General features: G+C 33.7%; 2 protein-coding genes across 7 annotated transcripts in view; one reads left to right on the forward strand and one right to left on the reverse strand.

The window, feature by feature from the left end:
- LOC136797681 (beta-1,3-galactosyltransferase 6-like) overlaps positions 1-17476 on the reverse strand; it is a 55065-nt gene that overhangs the window by 36668 nt on the left and 921 nt on the right. For 4 of the 6 annotated variants that reach the window (XR_010845285.1, XR_010845281.1, XR_010845284.1 and 1 more), the window contains exons 1-4: positions 10146-10235; positions 9664-9710; positions 5004-5126; positions 2187-2317 (exon numbers count right to left, since the gene is read on the reverse strand). The gene's annotated coding sequence lies outside the window, so the exon portion shown is untranslated. Of the gene's footprint in view, positions 1-2186; positions 2318-3531; positions 3823-5003; positions 5127-9663; positions 9711-10145; positions 10236-11396; positions 11597-17476 lie in introns of those variants that run through there. The other 2 variants (XR_010845283.1, XR_010845286.1) reach the window with 2 other exon arrangements.
- On the forward strand, positions 9963-16471 carry LOC136797680 (uncharacterized). The gene is made up of 2 exons (XM_067054266.1): positions 9963-11814; positions 15743-16471. The coding sequence occupies exons 1-2, from the start codon at positions 10033-10035 to the stop codon at positions 15833-15835; spliced, it is 1875 nt and encodes a 624-aa protein (XP_066910367.1). The 5' UTR covers positions 9963-10032; the 3' UTR covers positions 15836-16471.

Consider the following 17476-nt stretch of genomic DNA (forward strand, 5'->3'; position numbering starts at 1 on the left):
GCTCCTTTTACCTCAGCTACCTGGAATTCTCCACTTGCCCTTGACCCATCTCCTTAGTTGCTGAACATCAAATAGTGATGCATCAAGAACCAGTTTGGAATTTTTTGTATCTGACTGAGATTCTAACCCAAAACTTTGCGCACATTAGCCACATACTCTACCTCCATGTTACGAATCTGCCATGACAAATGTCATGAAAACTTCACTGTGTAACAATTCAATTTATTTTTCTACAGTCAAGAAGCTGATGAGCAGCCAAAGGCGGAACACCAACACAAAAACGTCCCCATTTTACACCCACCGCATTATGCATATTGATGCTGGTCTCATCCTTCTCGATTTTATTGGCCGTGGAACTCATTACGTATAGCTCTCATCTTACCTTTGATAGCTAAACGTAATCAGTTCCACGGCCAATAAAGGTTTAGCTTTTGCTAATTGCCCCGAAGTAGACTTGAGCCCTCTAGAATACGTAAATTTTCGAACTTTAGAAGGCGTGGCACTTTCTACGAAAAAGTTGGTAAAATTTAAGTTTTTAAATAGTCAATGCGTCAATATTTTTAATCACTGCAAATTTGACTGTCATTGTTGGTATCTTTAAGACAAGGCGAATGCAACATGAGTTAGTATGGCAGCTGGGGTTGTTCTATTATACCAAACAATGACAGATTTAATGGTGAAAGGGAGCTGTCAGTTGGAATCTTATGGTGACACAATATTAACTCTTTGCTTGATATTAGATTTCGAGTTCTTGTTGACCATGTGTATTGTACGTTTCATATCCATCAAAGCTCCGTTGAGAAGAATCAAACCAAAGACTGTTTACGTTGTCATAGTTTTCGAAGTCATAATAGCATTAGTAGCATGTGCTTTTAACTATGCTGCTTTTTTCTACATTCCATCTCCCGTAGAACTGTTCCAAATCTATTGGTTAGCTTTAGGGATCTCCCTACTCATTTGTGTTAGTATTGGTATTATAATAATCATCTCACTTATCAACATACTAAGGAATCAACAGTCGAAATTCAAAGACCAGAAAACACAAACAGACAGTCATCAAAAGGCAGTTAACAGACTGGTAGCCTTACAAACAATATACGTAGTCATGAATCTACCCCTTGTTCTCATATCACTTTACTTCGGTTGGATTATTATGGAGCCTTCGGATCTGGAGCCTATATCATTTTCCAGGGATGCTATCATCATGTCCTGGGCTTTCCCATTGAGTACGTGTTATTGTGGTTTCAACGCGTTGACTTATATTTATCACAGTAAGAACATTCAACGATATTACTTCAAAAAGTTTATACGTAATGACGATCGATCAGCAGATGAGGTGAAATCTGCTTACAGTATTACAGAGATGTAATGGCGGTATTACAAAGGTATAAGGCCAATAGTACATAAATGTAATGTCTGTATTACAGAGATATAGCCTGTATAACAGTGATGTAATGGCAGTACCACAGGAATGTAATGGCAGTATCACAGGAATGTAATGGCTGTATTACATAGGTTTAATGGCAGTGTTAAAGTGATGTATTATTAGAGGAATGTAATTGCGGTATTACAGAGGTGTAATGTCTGTATAACAGTGATGTAATAGCATTATCACAGGAATGTAATGGCGGTATTACAAAGGTATAATACCTGTATAACAGTGATGTAAAAGCAGTATCACAGGAATGTAATGGCGGTATTACAGAGGTATAATGCCTGTATAACAGTTTAATGGCAGTATCACAGGAATGTAATGGCTGTATTACAAAGGTATAATGCCTGTATAACGGTGATGTAATAGCAGTATTACAGGAATGAAATGGCGGTATTACAGAGGTTTAATGACAGTGTTACAGTGATGTAATAGCAGTATTACAGGAATGTAATGGCGGTATTATAGAGGTATAATGCCTGTATGACAGTGATGTAATGGTAGTATTCTGGCAATGCAATTGCAGTATGGGGGTGTAATAAATATACTAAAGTGTATTGACAAAACTACAGAGGGTATTTTGTCATTATTTTGGGTAAAAATATGGGTATATATATTTAAGAGGTATAATGCCAGCGAACGAAGGTAGGTCTACTTTTTAGGTAGAGTGCCAGCTACATACCATAAGGAGAGTGTTTGATATTGTAAATTAAATCAAGTTAAAGTTAAAAGACAAAATTCAACAAGTTCTTACGTTTGTTTCTTGTCACGTGGTCTTTTCCCTGAGCACTGTCATCCATCTTGAAAGATTACGTCATTTGAAACAAAAGGTCGCAAAAAAACATGCTCTTGACGTTTGGTCGGCCTAAGTAGAGTAGCTCCATTCTATAAACAAACAGAGATTAATTTGGATTGAAAAGGGTCTATTTGGTAAAATGCAGAGTCAAGGACGTCAAGTGCCTGTTTCAGAATCAGCGAGGGTTTTTTCACGATTCCAATTCCTTTTTTTTAAATACACCTTTTTTATAAAAACAAAAGATATAAGAACATAAGACTTTGATGGCTAGTGATAGGTATCTGACCTTAAGAAAAATCCGTTGACCAGGGAGATTTTTTTCCCACAAGTTACAGTTGGAGTGTAGAGACTAAGCATAAAAACAGTCAAATTAAAAAGGACAAATCTTTAAGGGTTACTAGTTTTGCCTGTGTACCAAAATTTCCTAAATTTGATACAATATTATTAAACCCATTTGCAGTAACAGGTCTATTTGAGCAGAGCCTTTACACTTTTATTGGAAGTCTCAAATCCCCAGGGGGGCTAGGGTTGCAAGCTGGGGGGGGGGGGGGGTGCCGCCCGATTTTCGATCCTTGGATTCTTACCGGGACTAAAAAGGAAAAATCAAAGGAAAATTTTGTGAATTTTACGACCCTTATTGGGACAAATTTGACCAATTTTGACCAAATTTTGATCTTTGAGGGGGTAAAAAGTTGAAATTTTACGATTTCTCCGACCCTTAGTGGGACTGAAATTTGACTTTCTGATTTTTACGACCCTTCGCAGGACTTTTTTTTGCCTAAGTACCCCCACCCCCCCGGTCTCAAATCGTTGAAATAACAAATCAGTTTTCAAGGTTTCTCGTCATTGACTGCTTGTCTTAAATCGTTGGAAATTTCTGACTTTGACCAGATGGCGTGACTAAACTTGTTTAAATAAGGTGTTTTGAACGCGCTCGAGGGCGAAAAATTACCGCCATTTTAAAATAACTTGTTGCTACAATGTCAAAATTAGTAAATCAAGCGTTACCATGACTGTAGTTCCTAAGGCTAAACAATACATTGAGATTACATTTTGACGTCAATCGTGTTGAAATAGTTTTATTTGACGTCAATTTCACATTATTTCTGAAAAAAACCTCTTTAAAACAAAATGGATAATTGACAGTGTCTGACTTAAAAACAAACTCTCAATCTCAACACTTTCCAGTCAAAACAGAACAACATTGCTGCACAGGCGACTGAGGTTCGATTCCCACTCGCAGCGGTTCACTTGGTAAGTGATCGAACCTTTGCCCGGGTTAAACAATGCCATTGGAGGGAAATTAGGAAGTCGTTAGCGAGTTTCTGTATTTGCACTTTTGAGGACGGCCAGAATGCAATCTCCCAATTAAGCCGAAGAAATTGGTTATCTAGTTTATCTGAACAGAATTATACCCAGTAAATGAACTTGTTCGTAGCTTATAACATGGTTTTCCATTGATTTTCAGAATGTAAATGGTTCAAATATAATAATGCAATGGAAGACTTCTTCCCTTAGATAATTCAACATATCATGTATAGCTTCATTAGCATACTCAATCATTGAGATGTCTCTCGGTGGTGGTGATTGAAATCTAAAAACGTATCAAGATAAAACATTATAAACAACCTGCCACCAGAAGTTACAGACTTACCCAAGGAACTTCAGAGTTTTCGAAACATTCTTCAATAATAATTGATGCGAGATGGAATTAAAAAAACAAAGGCTGAAAATATTCAGTAGATTTCTGATACATTGTATTTCTTAATTTTTTCTATACCGTGAAAATTGGTAAAATCCTTTATTTAGTTTATTTGAACAGAATTATACCCATTAAATGAACTTGTTTGTAGCTTATAACATGGTTTGCCATTGATTTTCAGAATGTAACAACAACCATCGCCAGAAGTCTCAACGGGAACTGTGCTGCTTTGGACAGCACAGTTCCTGTTGAGACGCCTGGCGCTGTTGAAAGCCAGGTTATCGAAAAATCAAATCGAATCCGTTATCGAATTACCTGTAGAAGGTAACAATATATAGACCGCTTTGAGGCTGAATCTAGCAGCAACAACAACAGCAGCCCCAATCATTCCACGGAATCGATATTCTAGTAATAATGATTCTTTGGAATGATCAAGGCTGCTGTCGCAAGAAAATCACAAAACAATTGAACCAGATAATGCTACAACTAAAATAGAAGTCTTTAAGATACCTGAAACATGAAAACAAAAGGACGACAACTGATTTTATTTCTTCCACCCTCACTTTAAGACAAGGTAAAATCTGCTTACAGTATTACAGAGATGTAATGGTGGTATTACAGAGGTATAATGCCTGTATAACAATGATGTAATAGCAGTATTACAGGAATGTAATAGCGGTATTACAGAGGTATAATGCCTGTATAACAGTGATATAATGACAGTATCACAGTGAACACGCAGTGATGCATTTGCAGTATTACAGAGATGTAATAGCAGTAATATAAGGATATAATGAGAGTATTCCGGCGATGCAATTGCAGTATGGGGATGTAATAAATATACTAAAGTGTATTGGCAGATTGAAATGTATTGGCAATATACAGAGGGTATTTTATCATTATTTTGGGTAAAAATATGAGGATATATATTTAAGAGGTATAATGCCAGCGAACGAAGGTAGGTCTACTTTCTAGAGGTAGAGTGCCAGCTACATACCATAAGGTATGGTACAGTGTTTTGATATTGTAAAGTAAATCAAGTTAAAGTTAAAAAGATAAAATTCAATTCTTACGTTTGTTTCTTGCCACGTGGTCCTTTTCCCTGAGCACTGTCATCCATCTTGAAAGATTACGTCATTTGAAACAAACGGTTGCAAAAAAACATACTCTTGACGTTTGGTCGGCCTAAGTAGATTCTATAAACAAACAAAGATTAATTTGGATTGAAAATTGAAAAGGGCCCATTTGGTAAAATACAGGGTCAAGGACGTCGAGTGCCTGTTTCAAAATCATCGAGGGTTTTTTAACCCTTTAAGTGCCACGGTCATTTTTTTTCTAAGTTTTTAAAAGAAAATCGCTAGTTCAAACTTTAAAGGCTTATATCTCCGGATCTAGAAGGAGTTAGAAGCTCGCTCATAGCTCGTTGGATAGCTGAGTCTCCTCTTTTTTAGACGCCTTCGGCGCCGCCGGATTTAGGAAAAGTGGGGTGGGCGGCAGCTAAGGGGGGGGGGGTAGGTAAGGGAATTTAAAGCCCGCTGCATGGACCTGCTTGAATGATAGAAAGGTACCCAGTGGTAAAACTTCAAATCAATTCGCTGGAAGACAGAACCAAGTAAAGCAGGACCAAATTTGGAGGTTCTTGGATCACTCGTTGACCAAAAATGGTCAAAAAACGGTCAAATCTGAAAAAAGAGGATTTTTGTCAAAATTTTGCATTTTTTTGACTTTTTGACTTAAAATCTCGTTGGATAGACTCACTTTTTATTGTTTTTTTGCTTGACCATGAAGCCCAGTCCAATTCCTTCGAGTTAGACCAAAAATGATTTCTAACTCAAACTGGGCATTACAGGAGGGCGAAGCCCTCCTACATAGCCCATGTCTAATATACGACATTGGCACTTAAAATATTAAGATACATGTTTTTTATAAGAACAAAATATATAAGAACATAGGGCTTTGATGGCCAAAATATTAAGAACAAGGTAAGAACATTTAGACTTTAAAAAACCCTAGGAGAATAGGCAAAAATAGAAACAAACATGGGAAGAACATTTTTAGGCTTAAAACTTTAGTTAAGAACAATCGAAGGGTTCAAAAATTTTGAATTTTCTCCTAGTCCTCAATAACAGCTATCAAGCACAGGGAAGGTAATTTTTGAGGCTTTAAAATGAGAAATGATGGATAAAAAAGATGAGGTTCGAGCGTTTGATTATCATTTAAGAAAGGGCCGTAATACGATATGATTAAACTCTATAAAAATGGTTTTTTGAAGAAAATTAGGCTGACAAAATTAAGCTGTAAAAGCAAATTCGAACCTCCGGAATTCAATAATGAAAGTTTTTCGCCTTATTTAAACTTTTTTTGAAAAGTAATGTTTGAGCATTTAGGCCATAACTTTTTATCTACAATCAGTGCCATAACATATTGGCACTTTTGGCTAATTTACCATTTTTCGAAAATTGAAGTTCAAGCGAGAATGTCAATTTCAGGCCTTCAACTTGATTTCAACGATTATTTCGATCTGGGAGGGATTTCTAGGCTATATTTCAAGCCCTACTGGACCATTTTTGAACTTTTAAAACTCTACCCTTCGAACCTACTTTAGAGCACTTGCAAATCGATTGTGGTTTCAAAACACCCCGGTGGATTTCCTTTTTGTGCCATAAGTATTTCGTGACCGATTGTAGTTGTAATTTTATCCGTCCTCTTTTCAATGTAAATGGATTGATTCTTTAAGAGTTCATGGAACGCGAGAAAATTCACTTCAAAAAAGAGGATTTTTCTTCTGGGACACCCGGTAGCATAAGTTTTAATCACTTTCAAAATTCTAGGAAAAAAAAAGGAAAAGTATTTTACGAGAAAAGCAGATATTGCAGACCATAAGGAGACATATTGACATTACTTATGATTACAACTTTTTATAACGAAACAATACAAAAGAAAAAGTGTGAAGAATGAAGAATGAAAAGTGAAGAAAGTCGCACTATAACGGAAGAAATCTGTCGACCTCATTTTCATGTGATCTTCCTTTTGAGAGTGTAACAGAGTCTTAACAGATTGCGGTTGTAAATTTAGTCGCAGTTGTTTTCAATAGATTTATGATAAAATCCAAGAAAGCATAACCAACTTTTGTAGGAGACTGTGATAATGTTTATGATTCTTTTTTTCAACCAAAAAAGTAGATTTGACTGAGATTTACTTTCTTCACAAAAGCCCACGAAACTGTAATCATCTTCACCACTTCAAATTAAAGTATGCACGTTTTTTTATAAGAATATCCAAGATTTTTGAAGCATTCGGATGTTCTTAACTTTATTGAGTTTTAAGTCTATTAGAGACGAAAATTTTTTTCTATTAAAAGGTCAAAAAGTTTTTGAGGTCTTCGGATGTTCTTAGCGTTGAGTTTTAAGCCTAAAAAATGCCCTCTTATTGTCTTCTTATTTTGGTCTAATTCCCCGAGAAATGTCCCCAGATTTTCTTAAAAGTTTAAAAGAAGGCTCGTGTTCTGCGTAAAAAATGTGTAAATAAACCTTAAGTATAATTTTGGTATAAGTTTTTGGCTTGCAGTTCCCTTTTCTAAGAAAATCATAATATTTTTTACTGATATATTTTTGAGGATCAAGAACATTTTTTTCAAAATCGAGATATGTTGAAGAACAGGCTATATAAGAACATAAGGCTTCGATGGCCAAAATGCTAAGAACAAGCTAAGAATATTTTAAGGCTTTGCAGACTCGAAAACACCCGATTTTTTAGGAAAATTGGTAAAAATGGTCACAAAATTGAGAAAATAAAACATTTTAAGAACAGTTTTAGGCTTAAAACCCAAAAAGTTAAGAACATCCGAAGACTTCAAAAATTTTGGTTGTTCTTATAGAAAAAACGTGAACAACTAGTGTAATACTGAAATTTAGCTCTTTGTTTAAATTTATCTGTTCTTATAAAATTGTTCCTATAGAAAAAAATTAGAAAGTTGTTTCTTGCGAAAAATCTTCTCGTTTATCAATCAAAGATTTTAGGACAAGCTTGAGATATTTAATTATCAAACCATCTGGTGCAGGGGAAAAATCTAATTACGAAAGAAAACAATAGTACGAAACACTTATGAAACAAAAGAGGATTTTTTATTCATGGTGTAGATTTAATCAGACGTATGTCGTAAGATGATACATGTGGTATAAAACTGGCGAAGGTCCAGGATCAAACGAACAGAGAAAGTCTTTTCTTTGCCTAATTTATTTGTCTCGTTAATACCGTCTCGATCATCTCATTTGAGCAGCGCATGCCCAAGTTGACAATTTAGGTGTTATAAAAAAATCCCAGGAAAAAATTTACTTGCTATACATATGAGGTGTAGGATCGTTTTTATTTGGCTTAGTAGAAATCACTTTACCGACGAAAAAACTCCCTTGGTTATTATGAATTCAGACAACGACATTATCTACAACATTCAAGATTTATACTCATTAATGCTCTCTAAAACACCTACCCCTATAGGGCTACATACACTACACAATATATTGTCAGGCAATATATTGATGATATATTGCTGAATGTCGACAATAAATTGAAAAGGTGTCCGCAATATATTGTCAGCTCGATTTGCAATATTCCAACAATAAAGGGGGATTCTTTACAGAAAGAAAATTCCTTTTTATAATAGAGTACCAGTTGTTTACTACGGTTTACTTTTACATTACGGTCCGCAAACTATATTGTCGAATATTGTTCGTCAATATATTGCGTAGTCTAAGTAGCCCTTATCAGTGACTTGGTCATATAGACCGGTGAATTTAGACAAAATTTGCCAAAATTAGTTCTCGCAAAAATTAAATATTTTGCTCACTCGCCAAAATAAGTTCTCGCCAAAATTAGTTCCCGCTAAAATAAGTTCCCTTAAGGTAATAGAATTTGTTTCCCTTTGTTAAAAATGAGTTAAAAGTTCTCATCCCAGTAAGTTTTTGAGATCTCAAATTCAAACCCGGTGAAATTAGTTTTACCTTTTCATAAGGGCTACTTAGACTACGCAATATATTGACGAACAATATTCGACAATATAGTTTGCGGACCGTAATGTAAAAGTAAACCGTAGTAAACAACTGGTACTCTATTATAAAAAGGAATTTTCTTTCTGTAAAGAATCCCCCTTTATTGTTGGAATATTGCAAATCGAGCTGACAATATATTGCGGACACCTTTTCAATTTATTGTCGACATTCAGCAATATATCATCAATATATTGCCTGACAATATATTGTGTAGTGTATGTAGCCCTATAGCTACCCCTGCGGATTTCAAAAAAACTTCACCGGGTCACTGAGACAGGGGTGTTCGTTCCAAAGTAAATTTCTTAATTTTTCAGTGGAGCCTAAATGAAAAAGGGTCGAGTTTAAAAATCGATGGTGGAAAAGTTTTCAGTCTACCGTTATTTCCTTTAGCAAAAAATAAGTGTAGAATACGCTATTTATGGCTAAGCAACACAGGATAGATGACTGATATTAGCTCAGCTTTCTGGTTGGTTTAGCAGTGTTAACAGAAAACATGGAAATGTTCGAAATAAAATGAAAATAGGAAAAAACAGTGTATAGAAAAAAAGGGAGAAATGGAAAAACAGAACAGAGAGTGGTTGATAAAAAAGGGGATATAGATAATTTATTACCCTTCTAAAAAACAGTGAATAGCTTTAAGGGGTTTTGCTGTTATCTCAAATTCTGGTCTGTAAAATAGACTTACTTTTTTTATTGATCTATTGTTCCCCATTGTCTTCTTCTTGAGGGTTTCTTGAACAAAAAGACAATAGAATAATAAATGAGCTATAATTATTTCTTTTTTTTTGTTCTATTTTAGTGTGTTTTGAAAACACAAAGAGAAGAATAGGTGTTGAGAATTTCAGTTTTCACCAATACAAAACATAGAGACAAAAATATAATGAAAAAAAATTGACGATGAAAAAAAAATAGAAGAAGAAAAGAGAAAAAAGAAGATAATAAGAAAAAAAAGTTCGTCTCTCTCACGGGGAAAATTTTTTTTATGACAAGTACATAAAAAGTTGGGAAAAAATTTTCTCAAAAAAAAAACAAAACAACAACACACAAAAAAAATATGAAGGCTGTAGTAGAAAATATAAAGAAAGCCAGTTCGAAACGAAAATCTGATACTAATAATAATCATGATGAACTTAAAACGAAATACGGTAAAAACAATATTGTACGTACCGCAGCTGAATTCTTCGGGAACGCTACATTGCTACCCACTACCATATCCTACGATTCTACCATTCTACCGGACGCTATCTTCCTTACAAACGCATCCGGCCAGCTGATCACTACACCTGTTAATTCAATACCAACATCCATCTTACAAGAGAAAACTAACACCACATCAACCGAACAACAACCTGCAACAAGCGAAGAAAGTTTGAATTTGAATAATGTGATGAAGAAACAACATAAGAATAATAACAAGACAGAATTGTTGAAAAATGCAGCTGCAACCTCTTCTTCTTCAGCGACGAACAAGAAGAAAAGTAAAGTAAAACCATCTGCATCTCTTCAACTATCATCCTCTTCTACATCAACACAACAATTTCTTCAACTTATCCCTTCTTCAGGGCAGGCAGATGATTTTCCTATTAAAGTAACTCAACCAAAAACAAAAACACAGAAGAATCGGAAACACTCAAATAACAACGCTACCACTAAAAAGAAGAAAAAAGCTTCTTCAAAATCAACAGCCCCACCGACTACGACTATACCACCACAAACAATTATCAAAGGATTACCATCACTTAGTCATTTTACAAATATCGCAACTTTACCGGCCATACACGAAGCTGTCAAATTAAAATCACCTCTTGGAAACGGGATCACATTGAGACTAGCAGCGTCGCCACCACCTCCACCACCACCGCTATCGGGCACCACAGATCTGATCCCAGCCACAGCAACCTCCTTTGACAGTGAAGAAGAAACCAAGCTACCAGAGTCTCCAACACAATTATTACCAGAGACTATCCACACACCATCAACTATTTCCCCACCCTCCACGCCAAACCTAATAACCACTCAACTGCTCCCATCGCCACCCACGCCGCCCGCACTCACCACATCGGCGTTCGTATTCACTAATGGTATCACACAAAAAGACAATAATACATTCATAGCGTCAGCAGAAACACCTCAAACTTTCAGTGGAGCTACATTCGCTAATTTTCCACTAATCGCCTCAGGTTTAACTGCTGGTAGTCTAGCCGGATTTGCAGCTCAAACCAATTTTACAACTTTCAGTCTACAGGCTCCTCTTTTAGCACCTGGACTTACCATACCTCTTTACAATTCTTTGCTAACTGTATCAACAAAGGAAGGACTTTTACCAGCCTTGAATAAAGAGATTATACCAGCCACTAAGCCTGTAACCCAGCCTACACCAAAAGCAACTAAAACAAGCAAAAAGAAAAACAATCTTACAACAAATTTAACGTCATCCGGAACCCAAAACGGTAACGATATGACGACGTCGCGTGGTAGAAAACGTACAGCTCAATCACGTCTTCCAGCTAAATTGAAAGAGCCGGCTGCCGTTGCACGACGCAACGCTCGAGAACGTCGACGTGTCAAAATGGTTAATGACGGATTTTTGAGACTTAGACGTCACGTCCCAACTGACCCTAAAAATAAGAAATTATCAAAAGTCAAAACTCTAAGATTAGCAATAGAATATATACACCATTTACAAGACTTATTACAATCAGATTCAACAACAAAGCAAACACAACAGAGTATTATGACAAGTTTTACAGCACAAGTCTCAGAGGCGGATTATGATGACCTTGAAGTAGACGGAGATGATATTGAGGCTGAAAGTTGGTTACAATCTAACTCACTGGTAAGTTTTTTCTCATTAGTTTTCTTTCAATTTCTTCAAGACCACAGAACGTTTATCAAAATTCTTAACAGGATCTTGCAATACACGTTTTTTTTAATAATGAACATCCAAAATTTTTAAAGCCTTTGGATGTTCTTAACTTTTTGGGTTTTAAACCTTAAAATGTTCTCAACATCATGTTTTTATTTTCACCATTTTTGTCCATTTTCCTAAGAAGCATTTCAGAGTCTACAAAACCGTAAAATGTTCTTAACTTGTTCAGCATTTTGACCATTGAATCCTTATGTTCTTATAAAGTTAGTTTTATAAATTAACGCATATCTTGTGATATGTCAGATCTTGCAAGGTCGTGCCTACTAGTGTACAGTCCCATGCTTTTTTCAGTCTTCAGATTTTTTAGGTATACTTTGGTCTTGGGTTTCATAAGTAACAAAGTGTTGCTAATAGAAATTTTCCTTGACCTATAGCTTGAACTTAAGTGATGTATCATGTGGGTGGGATTGGCAAAATTCACGGTATGTTATTCTAGCGTCCTCTTAAAGGAAAACTACGGGAAACTCTCGCTAATTGGAAACTTCTATTATTCGAATAGTTCAATAATTGGGACAAGAAATTCTCAGTTCCCGTAAAAGAGAAACACTCTTTTTATAATTCGAATCTCTCTGTAGTTTTCCTGTTAAAGTTCGAGTAAGTAAGCATCAATTCTACACAAAAAAGCATTTTCATCATTTGACATACACGTTTTTTTTTATAAGAACAAACTATATAAGAGAACATAAGGCTTCGGGGCCCAAAAATTTAAGAACATTCTAAGAACATACTAAGGCTTTGGATACTTAAAAACATGCAATTTCTTAAGAAATTACATCAAAATGCTCAAAAAATGCTGAAAATAAGAACATTTTAAGAACATTTTTAGGCTTCAAATCCAAAAAACAAAGAACATCCGAAGGCTTCGAAAATTTTTGACGTTCTTATAAAAAAAAACGTGTAAGCTTTTATTTAAGGTCGAATAAACATGTTTCATGGTAAGGTCTTGCGTAAAGCTAAAGGCAGGGTACCAGTGGTCAATCAGATAGAGAAAGTATGAGGAACTTTGTTTGTGAGTGGAAGCTTCTAAGCTTTTTTGCTGGTGTCCTTGAGTATGACTTTAAGGGCTGATAGAAAAATACAGTGGAAACGGGGGAAAATTGAAAAAGGTGTTAATAATGACTCTTTTCATAAATTTGTCTTGGAAAGATTTGTCGGTAAACTGAGATTCAAACAGCAGTAAAAATAATGGTCCTATGAAGAAAACCGTAATTGATACCAAATGTTAATTAGAAACATTAGATAGGAAACATAAAAGAAAAAAAATACAGACAAGTAAGACTGGGAAAAAAAGAAATGAAAAAAATATGGGATAAGAAAAGAAAAAAAAGAGGATAAAAAATACACACAACAAAAAAGAAAGAAATGAGAGTGCTTCAAGATGGCACTTATTACCAAGAGTTTCTTCTTGTGATAGTGTGTTAAGTTGAGACCTGGTGCAAGATATTACCATTTTTCTCATGATTATTAATTTGAAAAAAATAATACACAATTCCCTTTGCAATAAACATTTTCAAAAAAAGTTAGATTTTCCCAAGCTTCGCCCCAAAGTTTTTATTGTTTCTCACCATGAGAATTGACTAAGAATGTTACCGGCACCCCCCCAAATTTTCATATGAGAGAATGACCTACGTTTAATTAAAGAGAATCAAATTCTTTGTGACAATGATCAATCTTTATGTAGAAAACCTTTTGGCTGTGAATCCTTGCTTTTTGTGGAGGTTTCTAGGTTTCAACATAATTTAATTTGGAAAAAAAGGTTGAATTTTTCTCCTTAAACAGTGGAATTTTGCGATATTAGGTCAGTCTTCTACTCAATGATAGATACATTAGGGAATAAGGGGCATATTTTAAGAAAACAAGAAAGAAGGCGAAAAAAAACATCATGGCACATTTTCCTTTCCCAAGATCACTCTACGATGTTAAAAAAAGTTGAACATTTTTGATGAAAAAAGTGAAGTCATAAGAAAAACATGTCATTATATCTCTCTGCTGACATTTGTTGTTATTTTCAAAAAATAATTTAAAAAATATATATGCGGCATATTTAACTCTAAACATTATCTTTGTCCAGAATATTTCAAAGTAAAATATGCTCTAGAGCATATTTCTAGGGAGAGAAAAATAGCAAAATAATTTAAATTTTTCAATTTCTAGTTTTAAAATTCAGGTCTCTTTCTTGATATTTCAAGGCCAATTTATAAAAAAATACCCTCTAGAAATACAGTGCGTTTTTTAGAACTATTTAATTATAATCAATGAAAATGGATATTATGACCTGTGGGAGTTACAAACAAAATTAAGGAAATAGGAAATCGATTCTGACGCTTTTAGCACAAAAGGGTTTGGGTAGTTTGATTACTATTCGAGAAATTTCTTCATTTTCCAAAATCGAGCAATCAATATTTATTAATGGAAACTTAGCTAATAAACAACACAAATATTTGCATAATTAATTTAGAAGGATAAAGTTTGAAAAAAGTTTTTAAGGTAAAACACGTTTAAGACTCATGTTTACTTATATCATTTCAATGTGTTCTTTTTCATGATTGTGATGAAAAGTGTGTAACTAATTATCGGTTTGAATATTACAACGTGTAAATGGATAGTTGAGGAACAAAAAGGGAAGCATTCTTTTTGAGTTTCTAATGAGTATAATGTAATGTACTAAATAGTATTTATAAATAATTGAATTAATTAATCATAATCATAAGTCCAATCTTCTCACCCAAAGTTATGTAGAGTATTAAATGAAAACATGACTGCAGTAAATTGAAAAATAGTTGTATAGTGAAAATACTCTTAAAAATTGATCCTCAAAGATAAGAATAAACACGTTAATTTCTATAAGAACAACATATATAAGAACCTCGAGGACTCTAGAACAAGTATTGTTTTAGAAAATTAAATAATCAAAGGAATTGCTTAAACTGAAAGCATCTTTGAAATATTTTCAGGCTTAGAACCCAAAATTACAAACAAATCTTTTGACGTTCTTATAAAAAATTAACGTGCACACGTTTTTTATAAGAACATCTACAATTTTTGAAACCCCATCTTAACTTTTTGAGTTTTAAGCCTAAAAATGTTCTTAACATGTTCTTATTTTCACCATGTTTTGAGTATCTTTGTCCATTTTCCTAAGAAATAGAGAACTGCTAGAGAACTAGAGACCGCGATGCCTTAAAATGTTCTCAACTTGTTCTTAATATTTTGGCCATCGAAGGCTTATGTTCTTATATAGTTTGCTCTTATTAAAAAAACGTGTATTTGAATCCATCTTTGGTGACAGTTCAGTAGTATCGTATCAGTATGATTGGGAAAATCATTAAGAATTTTTTAAAGTGAGAGAGGGTGTGTTTTTACTGTTATGTCATCATAGTCTAATTTTGAGTTCCGTGATTTGATTTGAAAACCAAAATATATCATATATGGCTTAGGTTGTTGAGCAAAATATTTTTAACTGGTTTACAGTTTCAGAAAATTTTGAAAAATATTTTTTCCATATTTCTACACAGATGATGCAAAACATGTTTCACAATAGTTTCAAAAATAAAATATATGAGCATTATGTTTCATAGCTTTTGAGGTGCCGAACAAAAAAAAAACGTGAGAAACAAAAAGGTCGAAAAAAGGGCTAAAAAAGGGGGACCAGACCACACACTAAATTCGATTATGATTGTAAATCTTTGTTAAAAGTATTTCTATTCTGTTGATTCTTTTTTTGATCAATTTTGGCTCATAATAAATAATTTAAAACACAGACGATCAAAAAGTGAAAAAAAAGAAGACTCTGTTCTTTGCTTTTTCATCTTATTCTCTGTTTTTCTCATTTTAGAACCGAGTCGATCAGGAACTTGATGAAGATATTTTCACGGCGGTAGATCCTGCACGATTGCGTACCACATATACAGAATTTGTCACTCGATGAAAATGTGACGAAAAATTAACTTTGATTGAAACGATTCTATTTTGGATAACGTAAACTTTTGAGAATAGCGTAAACTTTTGAGAATAGTAATAATCATAATATCAATAATTTAAGAAATGATCGAACTTAAACTACAAACTTAAAAAACCTCTTCTTTCAAGCATGCTCCTAGAAAGTTTTTTTTTGAATTTAATAAAGAAATTCAAAGTTTCGTAAAGTTTCCAGAAGTAGAAAATTAAATGTAATTTTGAATACGCCTTCTTGAGTTAAAATAAATCTGGTCTTAAAAGATACTTGCATCAGCTGATATTCCGAAGTAGCATCAAATGTTTAATATAAGCTTGCAACTTCGAAACAAACTCCGGCCCTAAAATAATTTTTTGCATCTCGTGAAGAGTGTATTACGACAAACAAATTTTATAGACAAATAAATTATATTTCAAAATTTTAACATGAATCTTTTAACTTATGATTTATATAATGAGAATTCTAACTTCCAAGATTTTTTGTTAATGTTATTATTATATACCTATAAATTCTTGTAATAATATTTAAAACACCCAAAACATTTTAGAAAAGAAAAATCAAATTTGTACATAAAGATTGGAGATTAATACAATTATCAGAATTTTTGTAGTTGATAGTAACAATGAATTTTTTCCTAAAATTTCTCAATAAAAACTCTTTTTCTTGAAAGCAAGTAAATTTTTAACGAGGCTAGGCTGTATTTATTGTTTTAGTGCTTTTGGCATGAAAATTGTTCTTATACGTTTCTAATTTTTAGGGCAAAGGCTGGTGTAATATAAGTTTCATACCCTAAATTTTTACTAATTTTGACCTCTAATTTGCTGAAGATTCAGCCATTCCAGACTGAGCATTGTTCTTAAATTGTTCTTATTGTTCGGAATTTATAAAAACTATTATACAACTGTTTTTATGAATTAGTAAATTTCTGACAAGTTTATTTTAGAAAAAATATTTCATGAAAATTTAAAAATCTTGAGCATTTAAAATTTCGCGCATTTAAAATTTTAGAATATTTTTTTAAAAGGTTTTAGATACCAGGCCTGTTCCTCTGATCAATAATATTATGAAAATTTTCATCATAAATAATGAGAATTTAGAAAAAAATCATTTTTAAAGAATTATGAAAGTTTTTGAAGGTCTTAATTTTTGTTAATGCGAACGTTGTTCTACAGGTGTCTTCTATAGGAAATAATCTCTTAAAAAAAGCGTGTTTAACCTTCTAATCTGAAATAGTTGTTTCAGGGAAAAAATATTTGTTCTAGTTATTGGGCCCCTAGTTATTAGTTTGAACAAGTTGAATAAACCTATAGCTTTCTATGATAATCGCAAACAGACTTCAAGAGGAAAAGTTTTCATTTTGAGGCTAAGAACCTTGAATAATACAGGGAGTTTTCTTCTCTTAAAAAAATTAATTTTCAGGACTTGAACCCAGTGACCAGCCCAAAATTTTAGTGAGAAAGTTCCCCTTAGCCCCTTAGAAGAGCTTTTTTTCTCTCGAGATTATAAAAAATTTCCTAAAAGTCGTAAATTTTCCGACCCTTAGAGGGAGTAATTTTGAAATTTTCTGATTTTTATAACCCCTATTGTCCGCACATACCCAGCACCCATTTCCAC

Source organism: Clytia hemisphaerica, unplaced genomic scaffold (genome assembly GCF_902728285.1).
Source record: "Clytia hemisphaerica strain Z4C2 unplaced genomic scaffold, Clytia hemisphaerica genome assembly, whole genome shotgun sequence".
Classification (NCBI taxonomy): Eukaryota; Metazoa; Cnidaria; class Hydrozoa; order Leptothecata; family Clytiidae; genus Clytia; species Clytia hemisphaerica.